Source organism: Callithrix jacchus, chromosome 12 (genome assembly GCF_049354715.1).
Source record: "Callithrix jacchus isolate 240 chromosome 12, calJac240_pri, whole genome shotgun sequence".
NCBI classification, from domain to species: domain Eukaryota; kingdom Metazoa; phylum Chordata; class Mammalia; order Primates; family Cebidae; genus Callithrix; species Callithrix jacchus.
The window spans coordinates 38,038,172-38,054,151 of record NC_133513.1 but is presented as its reverse complement, the minus strand read 5'-3'; the positions used below and the strand labels follow the sequence as shown (position 1 = coordinate 38,054,151).

General features: G+C 43.1%; 2 protein-coding genes and 1 pseudogene across 2 annotated transcripts in view; 2 read left to right on the top strand and 1 right to left on the bottom strand.

The window, feature by feature from the left end:
* The window catches only part of LOC103791130 (serine-rich coiled-coil domain-containing protein 2), a 60,373-nt gene extending 47,746 nt beyond the window's left edge, over positions 1-12,627 (bottom strand). Inside the window, 4 exon segments of the mRNA XM_078345293.1 lie at positions 1,597-1,694; positions 3,203-3,311; positions 9,247-9,344; positions 12,411-12,627. The gene's annotated coding sequence lies outside the window, so the exon portion shown is untranslated.
* On the top strand, positions 7,033-13,263 carry LOC118146254 (uncharacterized). The gene is made up of 4 exons (XM_078346850.1): positions 7,033-7,096; positions 12,116-12,279; positions 12,418-12,970; positions 13,133-13,263. The coding sequence occupies exons 1-3, from the start codon at positions 7,033-7,035 to the stop codon at positions 12,868-12,870; spliced, it is 681 nt and encodes a 226-aa protein (XP_078202976.1). The 3' UTR covers positions 12,871-12,970; positions 13,133-13,263.
* Positions 13,264-14,378: 1,115 nt separating this feature from the next.
* Positions 14,379-15,744, top strand: LOC144578634 (SERPINE1 mRNA-binding protein 1 pseudogene; annotated as a pseudogene).
* The last annotated feature ends 236 nt before the right edge of the window (positions 15,745-15,980 follow it).

The following is a 15,980-nucleotide window of genomic DNA, read 5'->3' as shown; positions in this document are numbered from 1 at the left end:
TGAGGCCAGCTACAGGACTGCAAATTTAATAGATCCTCAACTTATAGGTAAATTAATAATGTCTTAATGAACAATATAAGTAAGGAAAGACTAAAAAAGAACTTTGTTTTGTGAACCTATGATTGACTGGTAATAGCTCCCTTGAGCAGTATGTTGAAAACGAGTCTGAGGCCAGGCAAAGTGGCTCACACCTGTAATCCCAGCACTTTGGGAACCTGAGATGAGAGGATCACTGGACCTCAGGAGTTGAAGATCAGACTGAGCAACAAAGTGAGACCTCATCGTGTCGCTGCACTCCAGCCTGGGTGACAGAGCAAGACTCCATCACAAAAACAAAAATAAAGAAAGAAAAATAAATTTAAAAATAAATTAACATTAAAAATTTTTAAAAAAAGATTCTGAGGTCAAATCTAGCTTCTGAAGTAGTCACATGATCAAGCAGCAATGTTTGCCAGGAGCAGAACAAGGGACCGTGGCAATATCCATGCCACACAATGGTCTTCTTCATTTTTGATAATGGTCTTTTCTACGAAACATACTCCCATACCCACAACCACTTTCAGTATAAACATAAGAAAACTGGTAGTGACATGACATATTAGGGTCATTTTGTAAATAAATAACTGACACATGTTAAAGATGAAAGAGCCCGAGAGTCAGAAAGGCTTTAATTAACATTTCCCTGCCTGTCACAAGTAGACCATGGAAAGAAAATTCTATCCTTTCCCTTCTCTGTATCTCTATTTTCCTGCCTAAGATGAGGGTAATGCATGTTATCTCCCAAGAGCATCCTAAGTCTTAACTTAAAGGCACAAGATGAGCTCAAAAAACAGATAAACTGTTACTAGTATTTGTGGCTGTACCACTTTGTGGAGGAAAGGAATAATGTTAGAACCTGAATGTGCTATTCTCTATTAAGAATATTTATTGATTTCCAAATGTACAAATAATTTCAACACAAATGCTATCAATCATCTTGAACTTTGGTCTTAAGATAAACTAGTCTGACAGCTCCACTATAAAGTTTACGTTATGAATATTATCACTTCATTTGATGAGCTACCTACTGTCTTCAAATGTTCATGAACCTTTCCCTTACATTTGCTTATACTTTTGAAGTAAAAAATAAACATTGTTGAGTCTGCCTCATTTTGGTAGCCATGCTGACTTTCATGCACTTTACCTAATTTGTAATCTGTTAGGTCTCTAAAAAATGCATTCATTAACAATTTGAAAAAACATGTTCCCTATATCATCTAATGATATAATCTTCTATGAGACACTTTAATACCATCTGTGAGCTTTAATTTAATGGTGAACTAAGACTAATATTTGGTATAGTACTTGGAAATGTCTGAGTCTTTTTAGTTTCTGGAAAAATAATTTTTTAAAAGTATAGTACATTGATAATATCGGTATTTCATATTTAAAAAATTTTTTTCAGGCCAGGCATGGTGTCTCACACCTGTAATCCCAACACTCTGGGAGGCCGAGGCAGTCAGATCACCTGAGGTCAGGAGTTCGAGACCAGCATGGCCAATATGGTGAAACCCCATCTCTAGTAAAAATACAAAAATTAGGCATGGTGGTACACACCTGTAATCCCAGCTACTCAGGAGGCTGAGGCACAAGAATCGCTTGAACATGGGAGGCAGAGGTTGCAGTGAGCCGACATCACACCATTGCACTCCAGCCTGGGCAAAAGAGCAATACTCCACATCAAAAAAAAAAAGAAAACTACTAATAAATGCCTTTTTTAAAAACTGTAAATCAGGTTTCTTGCTTTTAAAAAGAATCTACAACTTAATAAGGGAAAAGCAGAAGCAAATATTAAGCACTTACATGACAGGTACCAAGCTTACCACTTCATCCTATTGTTCAATCTTCATAACATTATAAGGTAGTAGATTTCATCCCATATTAAATAGCTAAAACCAAGATTCAGAGAGGCTAATATACTTGTCTAAAGTCACAAACTCATACACTGTCAAAGAGAATTCAGGTTCAAGTTTACCTGATTCCAGGGCCAATGAAAACCGCCTTCATGACAAAGGAATGAAATACAGTCAATGAGCCACATAATGATGTTAGTCAATGATAGACTACATTTACAACAATGATCCCATGAGATTACAATGGAGCTGAAAAATTCCTATAACATAGTGACATGGTAGCCATTGTAACACTGTAATGCAATTACTTTATTTTTTACATATTTAGTGTATCCTGTGTGTACAGTGTTTATAAAGTCTACCCTAGTGTGCAATGATGTCTTAGGCCTTCACATTCACTCACCACTCACTCACTGACTCACCCAGAGCAACTTTCAGTTCTGCAAACTCCATTCAAGTGCCCTATACAAGTATACCATGTTTTCTCTTTTATATACTGTTTTTATTGTAACTTTTCTACATTTAGATAAACAATTCTGTATCATCGTGTCACAAGTGCCTGTAGTATTCAGTACAGTAACATGCTGTATAGGTTGGCAGCCTATCAGCAAGAGAGTATACTATATAGCCTAGGTCTGTAGTAGGCTATACCATCTGGGTTTATGTAAGTATACTCTATGCTGTTCGCAGAACGACAATGGCCTAAGGAGGCATTTCTCAGAACAGATCCCGTTCATTAAGCAATGCATGCCTGTATTCTGAGAAGCTTACTGACAGCAAGGGACAAGAACGAAGGAAGGGACTGAATAGCTAGTGTCAGAGGAGAAGCATAAAGACTGCAAAGGGCCTAGATATTAATTACAGACATTTTACAGAACAGTAAAAGCCGTTACTTTTCACACTCCTTTCATATCCATTACCTCATCATCTGAGGAACCACCCACTCACTTTTCTTTAGTTTTTCAAATAATTTTTTACAAGGTATAAATGGTCTGCACTTTAGGGATTTAAACAGACATAAATTTGTTACTAAGTACAAGAGCAATTAACTGAACAACAACACTGATGACTATACATGTATAAGCAGTTACTTCTGAAATCTGCTTTCACATTCAGATAACTAGATCAGAATTTAAAGTTTTTTAAATTTTTTTAACCTTATGTTACTCAATTACTTCTTTCTTATTCCCTTTCACATTTTTCCTGGCTGTCATCTGCGGCATAAGTTGATTCAAAGCCTTGATGATAGCAACCAAATAAGCAAAATTGATAACTTTAACCAAAGTAAACATTTAAAACAGTGCACTTACTTCCAGATTCTTCAAGGCTTTAAAGAGGACATGCCACGCTCAACACAAAGCCTCATTATTATATCAATTTGGCCTTTCTGTTCTCCAGCTATGACTTCATTTTCACTCACTTAAATGGAATTCAAAGTAACTTGTAAAAGTTAGGCTCAAAAGGAATTTGTGGTTTAACAACATTAAATAAGGTTATTATACAGATCCAATGTATATTACTTCCTGAAATTTCAATTTAAAAAACAAAAATACTAAGAAATAAAAAGAAACCAGAAGTTCCCCTGACTAAACAATAAAAATTTGTCACTCCAAATTTTACCAGTTGGCACAGGAACACAAACTCAAATACCTGTAGGGCATGCAAATGTCATTAATATGCAGAGGGGGTTAGGAAAAGATGACACATGCCAAACTACATGAATACTAAGCCATATACTGCCTTTTAAAATAGTAGAGAGGTATAACAATTAAGTACAGCATTTTACAAACACTGGGTCAAATCAGAGCAAGCAAACCTTTAACATTTCAGTCTATATAAGATCTGCTTGAGAAAAGTTCTCTAAATTAAATTAAATTAAATGGGCATAAAGGACTGGGCTGTAGGAGCTCCAGCATCAGGGAGAAGAGTAACAGGAGTAATATTAACATAAATGGAAGACTACTAGGCCATAAATTCACTAATGGCACATACTGGGTTTGATTCGCCAGAACACATTACTCAACCCCAAGCTTGCTCAGTACATGACAAACAATAAATACCTAATGAAACATTTTGTAAAGAACTACATACATTAGAATTATAGTTTCATAGAAAGATATTAGCGGTAGTTTTTACATAATAGAATATAACATGGCAATGAAGACCTAATTATTGCTATATGTAACAGTACAGATAAAACAGGATCCTTTAAACAGGATCCAGAGACTTGAGAGGAAACTGGTGTGGTTCCATTTATATGAAGGTCAGATTTCCATTTTCGGTGTAAAAAGCTGCAATTAATATCACTCTTACCTAAAAACCTGGAAAAGCCAGATAATCTTAAAAATCATAACCTTTCATAAGCCCATCAGAAAGCTGGTATTATAAGGCAGCCAAGTTGACCAAATTCCAAAGGGAGACAAGCCCCTCCAAAAAGAGATGGGACATTTACGGTTTCACTTTTGGCTGAGCATAAGAGACAGAAATGACCACAATAAGGAGAAGTAATAAGCTAACATTTTAATGTCGGCTTAAAAGCCAAGTGTGGATTAGCACAACAGCAAGCTCTTCCACATGGACCTCAACTTAGTGTTCAAGAGAAAAATATGGGAAAGCCCCCTCTTAATGGCATACACATGCAGGAGGTGATCAAAGGCTGCACCAGGAAAACATAAAGCCTCTCACTTTCCTGCCTCCTCCTGTCCTCTGAAGCAAAAGCCTTATACTACTGGGGAAGAAGAAGCAAGACTTCTCACCCAAAAACAAAAGAAAAAGTCCACTGCATCTGGGGGAAACAGAATGGAATGTGAGATGTTCAGTTATTCATTTATGTGAGTGTAAGGTCACAAACTGATTAATTATAATAATATGTGTTAGAATAGAGCAGTGGTTCCACAGTGCTTGTGTGTATCAGAATCACCTGGAAGACTTCATTAAAACATGATCTCTGAACTCCACTCCCAGAGTTTCTGAACCAACGTATCTAAGGTAAAGCCTTAGAAATATGTATTTTTAACAAGTGTCCAGGTGATGTTGATTCTGCCAATCTGGAGTTCATATGTTGAAAATCCCGGGGATAGAGATTAACTCTGCAGGGGGTGGCTAACTGAAAAGGTGTTGACTGAGAAGTTGGCAACGTGATCTGGATGGTGTAAAATTCACCAAGACTGCATCATTTAAGATGTATGCATTTTACTGTATGTGAGTTATACCTCATTTATTAAAGTTTCCCTTAAATTACTTCATAACAATGTCATCTAATTGAAATATTCAGGAAATTGCCCTTTAAGGGATACAGAATAATTAGTCTGTGGTTTAAGCCCTATTCTAGGGTGGTCAACTCAAAACTATATTTTGTGTTTGGCATTCCTCCTGGCTATAACCAAAATGCATTTCCTGAATATGTGTTACATATAATACCCAGGACCAGGTGAGGACTTAACACTAAACAAGCTTTTCATAGTTGTGTACTCTACATGTTAGATCTAGCCCAAGGAAACAGCAAAGAGAATGAAGAGAGAAGAGATAGCTCACCAAGACTTGACAACAAATGGAAAATGAAAGATAAGAGAAGTCTGGATTACTCCCAGCTTTATAATTTGGGCAGCTGAACGACTGGCAGTATCATTAAGTAAAATGGGAAAATGAGCTGAATAAATGAACAAGAGACAATAAAGACAGCTGGAAAATAAAAGGTATAAAAGAGAAACAGGGCCAGGCATGGTGGCTTACAGCCATAATGCCACCATTTTGGGAGGCCAAAGTGGGTGGGTCACTTAAGGTCAGGGAGACCAGCCTGGCCAACATGGTGAAACCCCGACTCTACTAAAAATACAGAAATGAGCTGAGTGTAGTGGCAGGGGCCTGTAATCCCAGCTACTTGGGAGGCTGAGGCTAGAGAATCGCTTGAGCCCAGGAGGAAGTTTGCAGTGAGTGGAGATTGCAACACTGCACTGGGCGACAGAGTGAGACTCCACAACAAAAAAGGGAAGAAGGGAAAGAAAGGGAGGAGGGAGAGGGAGAGAGAAAGGGAGGGTGAAGGGGAGGGAGAAAGGGAGGGAAGGAGAGAGAAACAGGAGAGTGATGCTTTGGAAGACAGTGTCAAGAACATGGGCATGATGGTCTAAGGTTTACAGTGGGTTTAACAATTAGGAACTATGTCAACAGATACAGTTTCAGTAATTAGAGGAAGCAAAAGTAAAATGCTGGGAAAGAATTAGTACAAAATCAAGGCAAATAAAGAATGTGTGAAATGTGCTTGGAATGGAATACAGAAGAGTTTTGCTGAATGAAAGGTTCATGTAGCAGAAGATAAGAAAAGTCTAAATCAAGGGCTTTGAATTCTAGATTTTATTTTTGGAGTTCATTCTGTGAACAGAAGGAAAGGCATGTAACTTTTTTTCCTTTTTAAGACAATTTTCTGATGACAGGGTGCAGGAGGAACTGGAATGACAAGAGTTAAAGTAGGACTAGCTACTAAAAGGTCTTACAATTACCTAGGCATAGTAATGAGGACCTGAAAGAGATTGGCAGTAGCCAAAGTAAAAAATAAGAAATATTTGAAAGAGATATTCTTTATCCCCAGGCTGCCTTTGACACTGTGATATGATAATGTATTACATATATATTTGGTCCCTGCCCTGGTTCAGGACACACAGCTCCTAAAACCCGTGGAATCTCCAAAGTGATGAGTGTCTTTTGTATGCTAATGAGGACTGACCACAGGATGGAAGCTGGTCATCAGAAAGACCAGGTCATGAGTACAGGGTTGGGACTTTTCAGCCCCATTCCCCAACCTCCAGGGAGGGGAAGGGGACTGAAGGTTGAGTTCATCACCAATGGCCAGTTATGTAATCAATCATACCTATGTAATAAAAGCCTCCATAAAAGGCCAAAAGGACAGGGTTCAGAAAGCATATGGATTGCTGAATACGTGGAGATACCTGGAGAGTGGTACACCCAGAGAAGGCAGAGAATCTCCACGCCCCTTTTCATGCCTTACCCTTTTCATCTCTTCCATCTGGCTGTTCATCTATATTTTTTGGAATATGCTGTTTAATAAATAGGCAAACATAAGTCAAGTCTTTCCCTAAGTTCTATGAGCTGCTCTAGCAAATTAATTGAACCCAAGAAGGGGGTCATGGGAACCCCAATTTATGGCCAGTCAGGCACAGGTCATCATCTGGAGCATGCATCTGAAGCGGGTAGGGGCAGTCTTGTGTTATCCTTATCCTAAAGGATTTAACACTACAGGAGGACAGTGTCAAATTGGGCTTAAATTATAGGACATCCAGTTGATCTTCACTGGAGACTCTGGTGTCAGAATTGCTTAGTGTGTGGCAAAATAATCTCCAAACATTTAGTGTAAATGGAGCTCTGTGACCAGGTGCTGTGGCTCACTCTTGTAATCACAGCACTTTCAGAGGTCGAAGTAGGAGGATCACTTGAGGCTAGGTGTTTGAGACCAGCCCATGCAAGATAGCAAGACTCTGCCTCTTAAAAAAAAAAAAAAAAGGAGTTACAAAGGCCAGGTGTGGTGGCTTATTCCTGTAATTCTAACACTTTGGGAGGCCAAGGTGGGAGGATCTTAGAGGCCAGGAGTTTGACACAAGTCTGGGCAACATGGCAAGACCTCATCTCTACATAAAAATGTTTTTAAAAAAATTTAGCTGGGCATGGTGGCACACACTTGTGGACCCAGCTACTTGGGAGGGCACATCAATTAAGTCCAGGAGGTCGAGGCTGTGGTGACCCATAATCAAACCACTGCACCCCAGCCCGGGTGACAGAATAAGACATTGTCTCAAAAAAAAAAAAAAAAAAAAAAAAGTGTTGTACTGAGTGTTATGAGAGAGTAGAAAAAACACTGGACTTTTTTTCCCCCATCTTTTTAAAAATTTATTTATTTTACTTTAGGTGCATACTATATCTGGCATTTCTCCCCATGTTGTCCCTCCCAACCCCCCACTGTCTCTCCCTTATCTCCCTCAACTCCCTCAGTGTGTGATGCTACTCTTCCTGAGTCCACGTGTTTTTGTTGTTCAACACCCACCTATGACTGAGAACATATGGTGTTTGGCTTTCTTTTCTTGTGTCAGTTTGCTCAGAATGATGGTTTCTGGATTCATCCAAGTCCCTACAAAGGACACTAACTCATCATTTTTTTATGGATGTGTAGTATTCCAATGTGTATATGTACCACATTTTCTCTGTCCAGTCTATCATTGATGGGCATTTGGGCTGGTTCCAGGTCTTTGCTATTGTACATAGGGCTGCAATGAACATACGTGTGGATGTGTCTTTATAGTAGAATGAATTGTAGTTCTTTGGGCATATGTCAAAGAGGAAAAAAATAAAAACAGAGGAGAAAAAAAATTCAGACAAAAATAGAGATTTGGGTTAGAAAATAAATAATCAACAAGTCTTATTATTTGCTAATGAAAAGAAATATTTAATAAGTATAAATTTCCTAAGACACTTCAGGATATGACTGTCTTTAAGAACACTTTTTAAATTGCTCATTTGTATATTCTGTACAAACTGAATGATGTAAATTCCCAATCAAATGGGTCAATCAAAACTGGATCAACATTATATAATTATTTGCTTTCCTCATTCATTCAACAAAAAATTTATTGAGTGTCTATAAGTTGGGGGCAAGAGGAACCTGTCATGAAAGCAAACAGTAAAATACAGCAACTACTACAACAAAATAACTGTAATGTTAACAGGAACACAGGTAACAGAATATAATGAAGGATAGATGGAAGAGGCATAATGAGCATATGTCTAGCAGCTTTCTAGGAAGAAAAGGCATCTATATGGGGCTTTTAAAAAAACATGAAGTGATGGCTAGGTGCAGTGGCTCACGCCTCTAATCCCAAAATGTTGGGAGGCTGAGGCGGGTGAATCACCTGAGGTCAGGAGTTCAAGACCAGGCTGGTCAACTGGTCAACATGGTGAAACCCCATCTCTACTAAAAATGCAAAATAAATTAGCCAGGCATGGTGGCATGCACCTGTAATCCCAGGTACTCGGGAGGCTGGGGAGGCAGAGGTTGCAATGAGCCAAGATCTCGCCTTTGTACTCCAGCCTGGGCAACAAGAGTGAAACTCCATCTTAAACAAACAAACAAAAGATAAAAGTGATTTAATAAGAAGATGAATGGTATTCTATTAAAAAAAAAAAAAGGAATAGTGGCCGGGCATGATGGCTCATGCCTGTAATTCCAGCACTTTGGGAGGCCAAAGTGGGCAGATCACCTGAGGTTGGGAGTTCGAGACCAGCCTGACCAACATGGAGAAATACCATCTCTACTAAAAATACAAAATTAGCCGGGCATGGCGGTGCATACCTGTAATCCCAGCTATTCAGGGGGCTGAAGCAGAAGAATCACTTGAACCCGGGAGGCAGATATTGTGGTGAGCTGAGATCACACCATTGCACTCCAGTCTAGGCAACAAGAGCGAAACTCCATCTCAATAAAATAAAATAAAATAAATAATAATCAAGGAATAGTATGTACAAAAGCAGAGAGATGTCTAAGTATTTCTCATTATCATGGAACCTCCTCTTGGAGGACTGACTACCTGTATGCTAACAAAAAATCTGGTCTTTATTCTATGGTCCTATGGTAAGAAACATCACGTGTGCATTAGATTCCCTTAGGGAGGCAGGGCACGGTGGCTCACACCTGTAATCCCAGCACTTTTCCCAAGGTGGGAAAACTGCTTGACATTAGGAGTTCAAGACCAGCTTAGTCAACATAGCAAGATATCCTAGGAGCACTCCAGATCCCCTGAAGCATGTGCAGACAAAAGGTGGGTAAAGAGGCAAAAAAAGAAAACTAACTTCTGCAAAGAACAGGGAGCCACAGATGACTTTTTAGCAAAAACAGAACTGGACAGACCTGAGTTTCAGAAATCTAAAAGTCAGGAACATGGATCACAGGCTAAGGTAAATCTGGAGAAAGAGCAATGAAGAGGGTTAAGAAGCAACTGCAATGATGCTCCAGCACTAAATACTGACTACTACTCACTCAAACATAAATGAACCACTAAAAGAGGCTTATAAAGTGCTATAACTGTAATATGTGCTTTCTTTTAAAAAAAGTTTTTTGTTTTTTTTTTGAAGACGGGTTTCATCATGTTGGTCAGGCTGGTCTTGAACTCCCGATCTCAGGTGATCCGCCCACCTTGGCCTCCAAAGTGCTTGGATTACAGGCATGAGCCACCGCGCCCGGCCCCAATATGTGCTTTCAACATAGTTTCTTAACTCATCTCAAACATCAACTCAATACTCATAAACAATTATGGTAAAATTCAGTCAGATATATTTTAAAAAAAAGAAGGGTGGGGCCGGGCGCGGTGGCTCATGCCTGTAATCCCAGCACTTGGAGAGGCCGAGGCGGGTGGATCACAAGGTCAAGAGATTGAGACCATCCAGGTCAACATGGTGAAACCCTGTCTCTACTAAAAATACAAAAAATTAGCTGGGCATGGTGGCGCGTGCCTGTAATCTCAGCTACTCGGGAGGCTGAGGCAGGAGAATTGCCTGAGCCCAGGAGGCGGAGGTTGCGGTGAGCCGAGATTGCGCCATTGCACTCCAGCCTGGGTAACAAGAGCGAAACTCCGTCTCAAAAAAAAAAAAAAAAAAAAAAGAAGGGTGGTGAAGAAGGGAAGCCATCAAAATTTCCCTGGAAGGCCAGATGTGCTGGTTTACGCCTGTAATCCCAGCACTTTGGGAGGCTGAGGTGGATTGATCATGAGGTCAGGAGTTCAAGACCAGCCTGGCCAAGACGGTCAAACCCCATCTCCACTAAAAATACAAAAATTAGCTAGATGAAGTGGAAGGCACCTGTAATCCCAGCTACTCAGGAGGCTCAGGCAAAGAATTGCTTGAACCCAGGAGGAGGAGGTTACAGTGACCCAAAATCATGCCACTGCACTCCAGCCTGGGCAACAGAAAAAAGACTCCATCTCAAAAAAAAAAAAAAAAAATTCTGTGGAAAAGTTGCTCATTTGTTCTTCAATTTAATATTTATTTATTTATTTGAGACGGAGTTTTGCTCTTGTTACCCAGGCTGGAGTGCAATGGCGCGATCTTGGCTCACCGCAACCTCTGCCTCCTGGGTTCAAGCAATTCTCCTGCCTCAGCCTCCCGAGTAGCTGGGACTACAGGTGCGTGCCACGACGCCCAGCTAATTTTTGTATTTTTAGTAGACACGGGGTTTCACCATGTTGACCAAGATGGTCTCGATCTCTTGACCTTGTGAAACAGTAAAGAGTTTTCATAAATTAAGAGAAGCAAACAGTAATGAAGTCCAAGAGAAAGAACACTGATTTCAGGCAAACACTCAGGAATATTTACATCGTTATCACATACTGATGACGGATAAGATGTTTTGCACCTATCTTTTGCAGGAGAGCATCTTAAGTTCCTTTTGGTTAAAGAGTAGCTGCCATCTCTAAAGTCTCCAGTCTAAAAGAGGATGCTCTAAAAACACTGGTCAAATTTATAGGCTCTGCTATATTTTAATGCTCGGGGAAAAAAGGAATGCCTTTCTTTTTTTCTATTTTTTTTTTTAAGACGGTGTTTCATCCTGTTGGTCAGGTTGGTCGTGAACTCCCGACCTCAGGTGATCCGCCCGCCTTGGCCTCCAAAGTGCTTGGATTACAGGCGTGAGCCACTACGCCCAGCCAAAGGAATGCCTTTCATATGGCCATTTTGAAAAGCTTAAAGCTCAATTTCTCATCTATAGGAGTGAGCAACCAACACTCTAAGCTGAGACCACAGAGTCCTTGCATCAGTCATTTCCACCGCGCTAAGGCCTAGTCTGGGAGCAGCCAGCCTCATTGGCCGCGGAGCCCACACACATGAATATGCAATTATTGAAATGAAAACTAAAGCTTTGCCACCAAGGGCCACCACGAAGGAGTCCTTTCATTCCTCCTTTTACTTTCGCAAGAAAATACAATATATACATAGAGAACACAATTCAGGAAATGCCAACTGGAAAAAATAAAAAAGTAAACTGTATGAAAATACATGTCTAAAGAGAAGAGAGAAGATCTGAACCTACGCAACGGTGTGCCCCGCCAAAGTTGCACCTCAGGATGTGTTTTAGGGTGTGTCTTTGATTTAGCCCTGTAATTAATAAAAAAAAAATCCCACTCCTTCGGGGCGCCCCGGTACTTTCCTCATCCACCCTCACAAGCTACCAGGCTCTGAAATCACTGAGCACCTCAGTCTCACCCTGATTTCCACTGAAAGCGGCGCCCGCGGCCCGAGGCCCCACGCAGTTACAGCCGCAGGGAGGACGTCCTCCGGCCTCCCTGGTCCGCGCCCTCCCCGCGTCCGAGCGGAGCTAGAGAGGCTCACCCTGGAGGTCGGCGGACAGGAGGGCAACACCACCTCAGCCAGGGAGTCCGGGCCTCCGCCCCGGCCGGACTGCGCGCCAGGTCCTGGCCTGCCCCCGGCCACCCCGGGCCCGACTCCGGCCCTGAGACCCGCTCTCACCGTGTAGAGGTCGCGCTGCCTCCTATGCCGAGGCCCGGCAGCAGGCCGCCGTGACCTGCGGGCCCGAGGACGGAAGGAGAGGCTAGGGCCGCCCGTGACACCTCCGCCATCCCCGCCGCTGGAACCGCAGCTCCCAGCATCGCGTCCACGGTCTGAGGTAGCACCGGACTCCCAAAACCGCCGCGCCCCTCCCTCTAACGGCGGCGGCCTGGACTCCGCCCTCCAGGGTCCGCGAAACGCGCTAGCGCAGCCCCGCTCCGCCGAGGACCCGTACGCAGGCGCGAGCCTCACGGGGCTACGGTGCCCGCCCCACCCCCTGATCCGGCTTCACCCCGCCTCTGGCCCTGCCCCGCCCTTGCGCCGTGCTTTCCCAAGCTCCGCCCCATTTAGGGCCCCGCCCCCTCCACTGACCTTGCCTGGCTTCCTCCTGACTCAGGTTTTTGCTCGGCCCACTCAGTGACGCCAGTCTTGCAGTCGACCTCACCTCTAGCCGTCCCTTGGACTACATTTGCTGTTCGACCGTGGTTAAACCTGACAGCTCCTTCTCCAGGATGTGAAAAGTGAGGAGCGGTCTGAGCATTGGGCCTGACTGAACCACGCACCTGCCTTCCGCTTCAAAACACAGGATCTTGCTAAGGCTGAGGGGAAGGGGCACCTCAAATGTTGATCTGGTTTTCTTTTTTTCTTTCTTTCTTTCTTTTCTTTTTTTCTTTTTGAGACAGAATCTCGCTCTATCACCCAGGTTGGAGTTCGGTGGCGCTGTCACAGCTTACTGCAGCCTCCTGGGCTCAACGGATCCTCTCGCCTCAGGCGTGCATCTCCACGCCTACGAAATAATTACATCTAAGACCACACTGGTCAAAATAAACTATCACATATTGACCTAAGTACACGGCTAATTTTTATATTTTCTTTTTAGAGACGGTGGGGAGTAGTCTCACAGGCTGGTCTCAAACTCCTAGGCTCAAGCCGTCCTCCCACCTTGCCTTCCCAAAGTGCTGGAATTACAGGCGTGAGCCACCGCTCCTGGCCAATGTGGTTTCCTTTGCCAGAAACCAGGTCCTTTGGGGCGTCCATCTTCCAGAGGCCATCCCTTCTTTTCTTCCTCGACCACGTCCAGCCCTGCCCCGGAGAGCCCTCAGCCTGGAAGCCTTGAGGGCCTGGCCGGCTGTTTAAAGCGCTGGAGCCGCCCTTATCGGGTTGTAGATTTGAAGTTCTCTTAAATCCTTGTCCGCCCCAACAGCTCAAAAAAAATTATCAAATTTAAATCAAGGTAGAAGAGATCTGAAATGCCTTTTTAAAAGAAACTGTTGGCCAGGCACAGTGGCTCACGCCTGTAATCCCAGCACTTTGGGAGGCCAAGGCAGGTGGATCACCTGAGGTTAGGAGTTGAAGAACAGCCTGGCCAACGTGGTGAAACAGCATCTCTACTAAAAATACAAAAATTAAGGCCGGGCGCGATGGCTCAAGCCTGTAATCCCAGCACTTTGGGAGGCCGAGGCTGGTGGATCACGAGGTCAAGAGATCGAGACCATCCTGGTCAACATGGTGAAACCCCCGTCTCTACTAAAAATACAAAAAATTAGCTGGGCCTGGCGGCGCATACCTGTAATCCCAGCTACTCGGGAGGGTGAGGCAGGAGAATTGCCTGAACCCAGGAGGCGGAGGTTGCGGTGAGCCGAGATCGCACCATTGCACTCCAGCCTGGGTAACAAGAGTGAAACTCCGTCTCAAAAACAACAACAACAACAACAACAACAAATTAGCGGGGCACGGTGGTGGCACATGCCAATAATCACAGCTACTCGGGAGACTGAGGCATGAGAACTACATGAACCTCGGAGGGAGAGATTGTAGTGAGCTGAGATTGCACCGCTGCACTTCAGTGTGGGTGACAGACTGTATCAAAAACAAACAAACAAACAAACAAACAAAAAACACAGAAAGAAATTGTTAAGCGGCCCGGCCATCTTGTGGGAAGAGCTGAAGCAGGCGCTCGAGGCTCGGCGCGGCCCGCTGCAATCCGTGGAGGAACGCGCTGCGGAGCCACCATCATGCAAGGGCACTTACAGGAAGGCTTCGGCTGCGTGGTCACCAACCGATTCGACCAGTTATTTGACGACGAATCGGACCCCTTAGAGGTGTTGAAGGCAGCGGAGAACAAGAAAAAAGCTGGCGGGGGCGGCGTTGGGGGCCCTGGGGCCAAGAGTGCAGCTCAGGCCAAGGCGCAAATCAACTCCAAGACGGCAGGCAAGCAGCTGCGCAAGGAGTCCCTGAAAGACCGCAAGAACCCGCTGCCCCCCAGCGTTGGCGTGGTTGACAAGAAGGAGGAGACACAGCCGCCCGTGGCGCTTAAGAAAGAAGGAATAAGATGCGTTGGAAGAAGACCTGATCAGCAACTTCAGGGTGAAGGGAAAATAACTGATAGAAGACCAGAAAGGCGACCATCTCGTGAACGAAGATTTGAAAAGCCACTTGAAGAAAAGGGTGAAGGGGGCGAATTTTCAGGTGATAGACCGATTATTGACCGACCTATTCGAGGTCGTGGTGGTCTTGGAAGAGGTCAAGGGGGTCGTGGGAGATGGATTTGATTCTCGTGGCAAATGTGAATTTGATAGGCATAGTGGAAGTGATAGATCTTCTTTTTCACATCACAGTGGCCTGAAGCACGAGGACAAATGTGGAGGTAGCGGATCTCACAACTGGGAAACTGTCAAAGACGAATTAACTGACTTGGATCAATCAAATGTGACTGAGGAAACACCTGAAGGTGAAGAACATCATCCAGTGGCAGACACTGAAAATAAGGAGAATGAAGTTGAAGAGGTGAAAGAGGAGGGTCCAAAAGAGATGACTTTGGATGAGTGGAAGTCTATTCAAAATAAGGACCGGGCAAAAGTAGAATTTAATATCCAAAAACCAAATGAAGGTGCAGATGGGCAGTGGAAGAAGGGATTTGTTCTTCATAAATCAAAGAGTGAAGAGGCTCATGCTGAAGATTAGGTCATGGACCATCATTTCCGGAAGCTAGCAAATGATATAACGTCTCAGCTAGAGATCAATTTTGGAGACCTTGGCCGCCCAAGATGTGGTGGCAAGTGAGGACGAGGTGGATGTGGGTGTGGTGGACGCCCAAACCGTGGCAGCAGGACCAACGAGTCAAATGCTTCTGCTCCTGATGTGGATGACCCAGAGGCATTCCCAGCTCTGGCTTAACTGGATGCCATAAGACAACCCTGGTTCCTTTGTGCACCCTTCTGTTCAAAGCTTTTGCATGCTTAAGGATTCCAAATGACTGAGAAATTAAAAAAAAAAGAGAGAGAGAGAGACTGTCATTCATACCATTCACACCTAAAGACTGAATTTTATCTGTTTTAAAAATGAACTTCTCTCACTACACAGAAGTAACAAATATGGTAGTCAGTTTTGTATTTAGAAATGTATTGGTAGCAGGGATGTTTTCATAATTTTCAGAGATTATGCGTTCTTCATGAATACTTTTGTATTGCTGCTTGCAAACATGCATTTCCAAACTTGAAATATAGGTGTGAACAGTGTGTACCAGTTTAA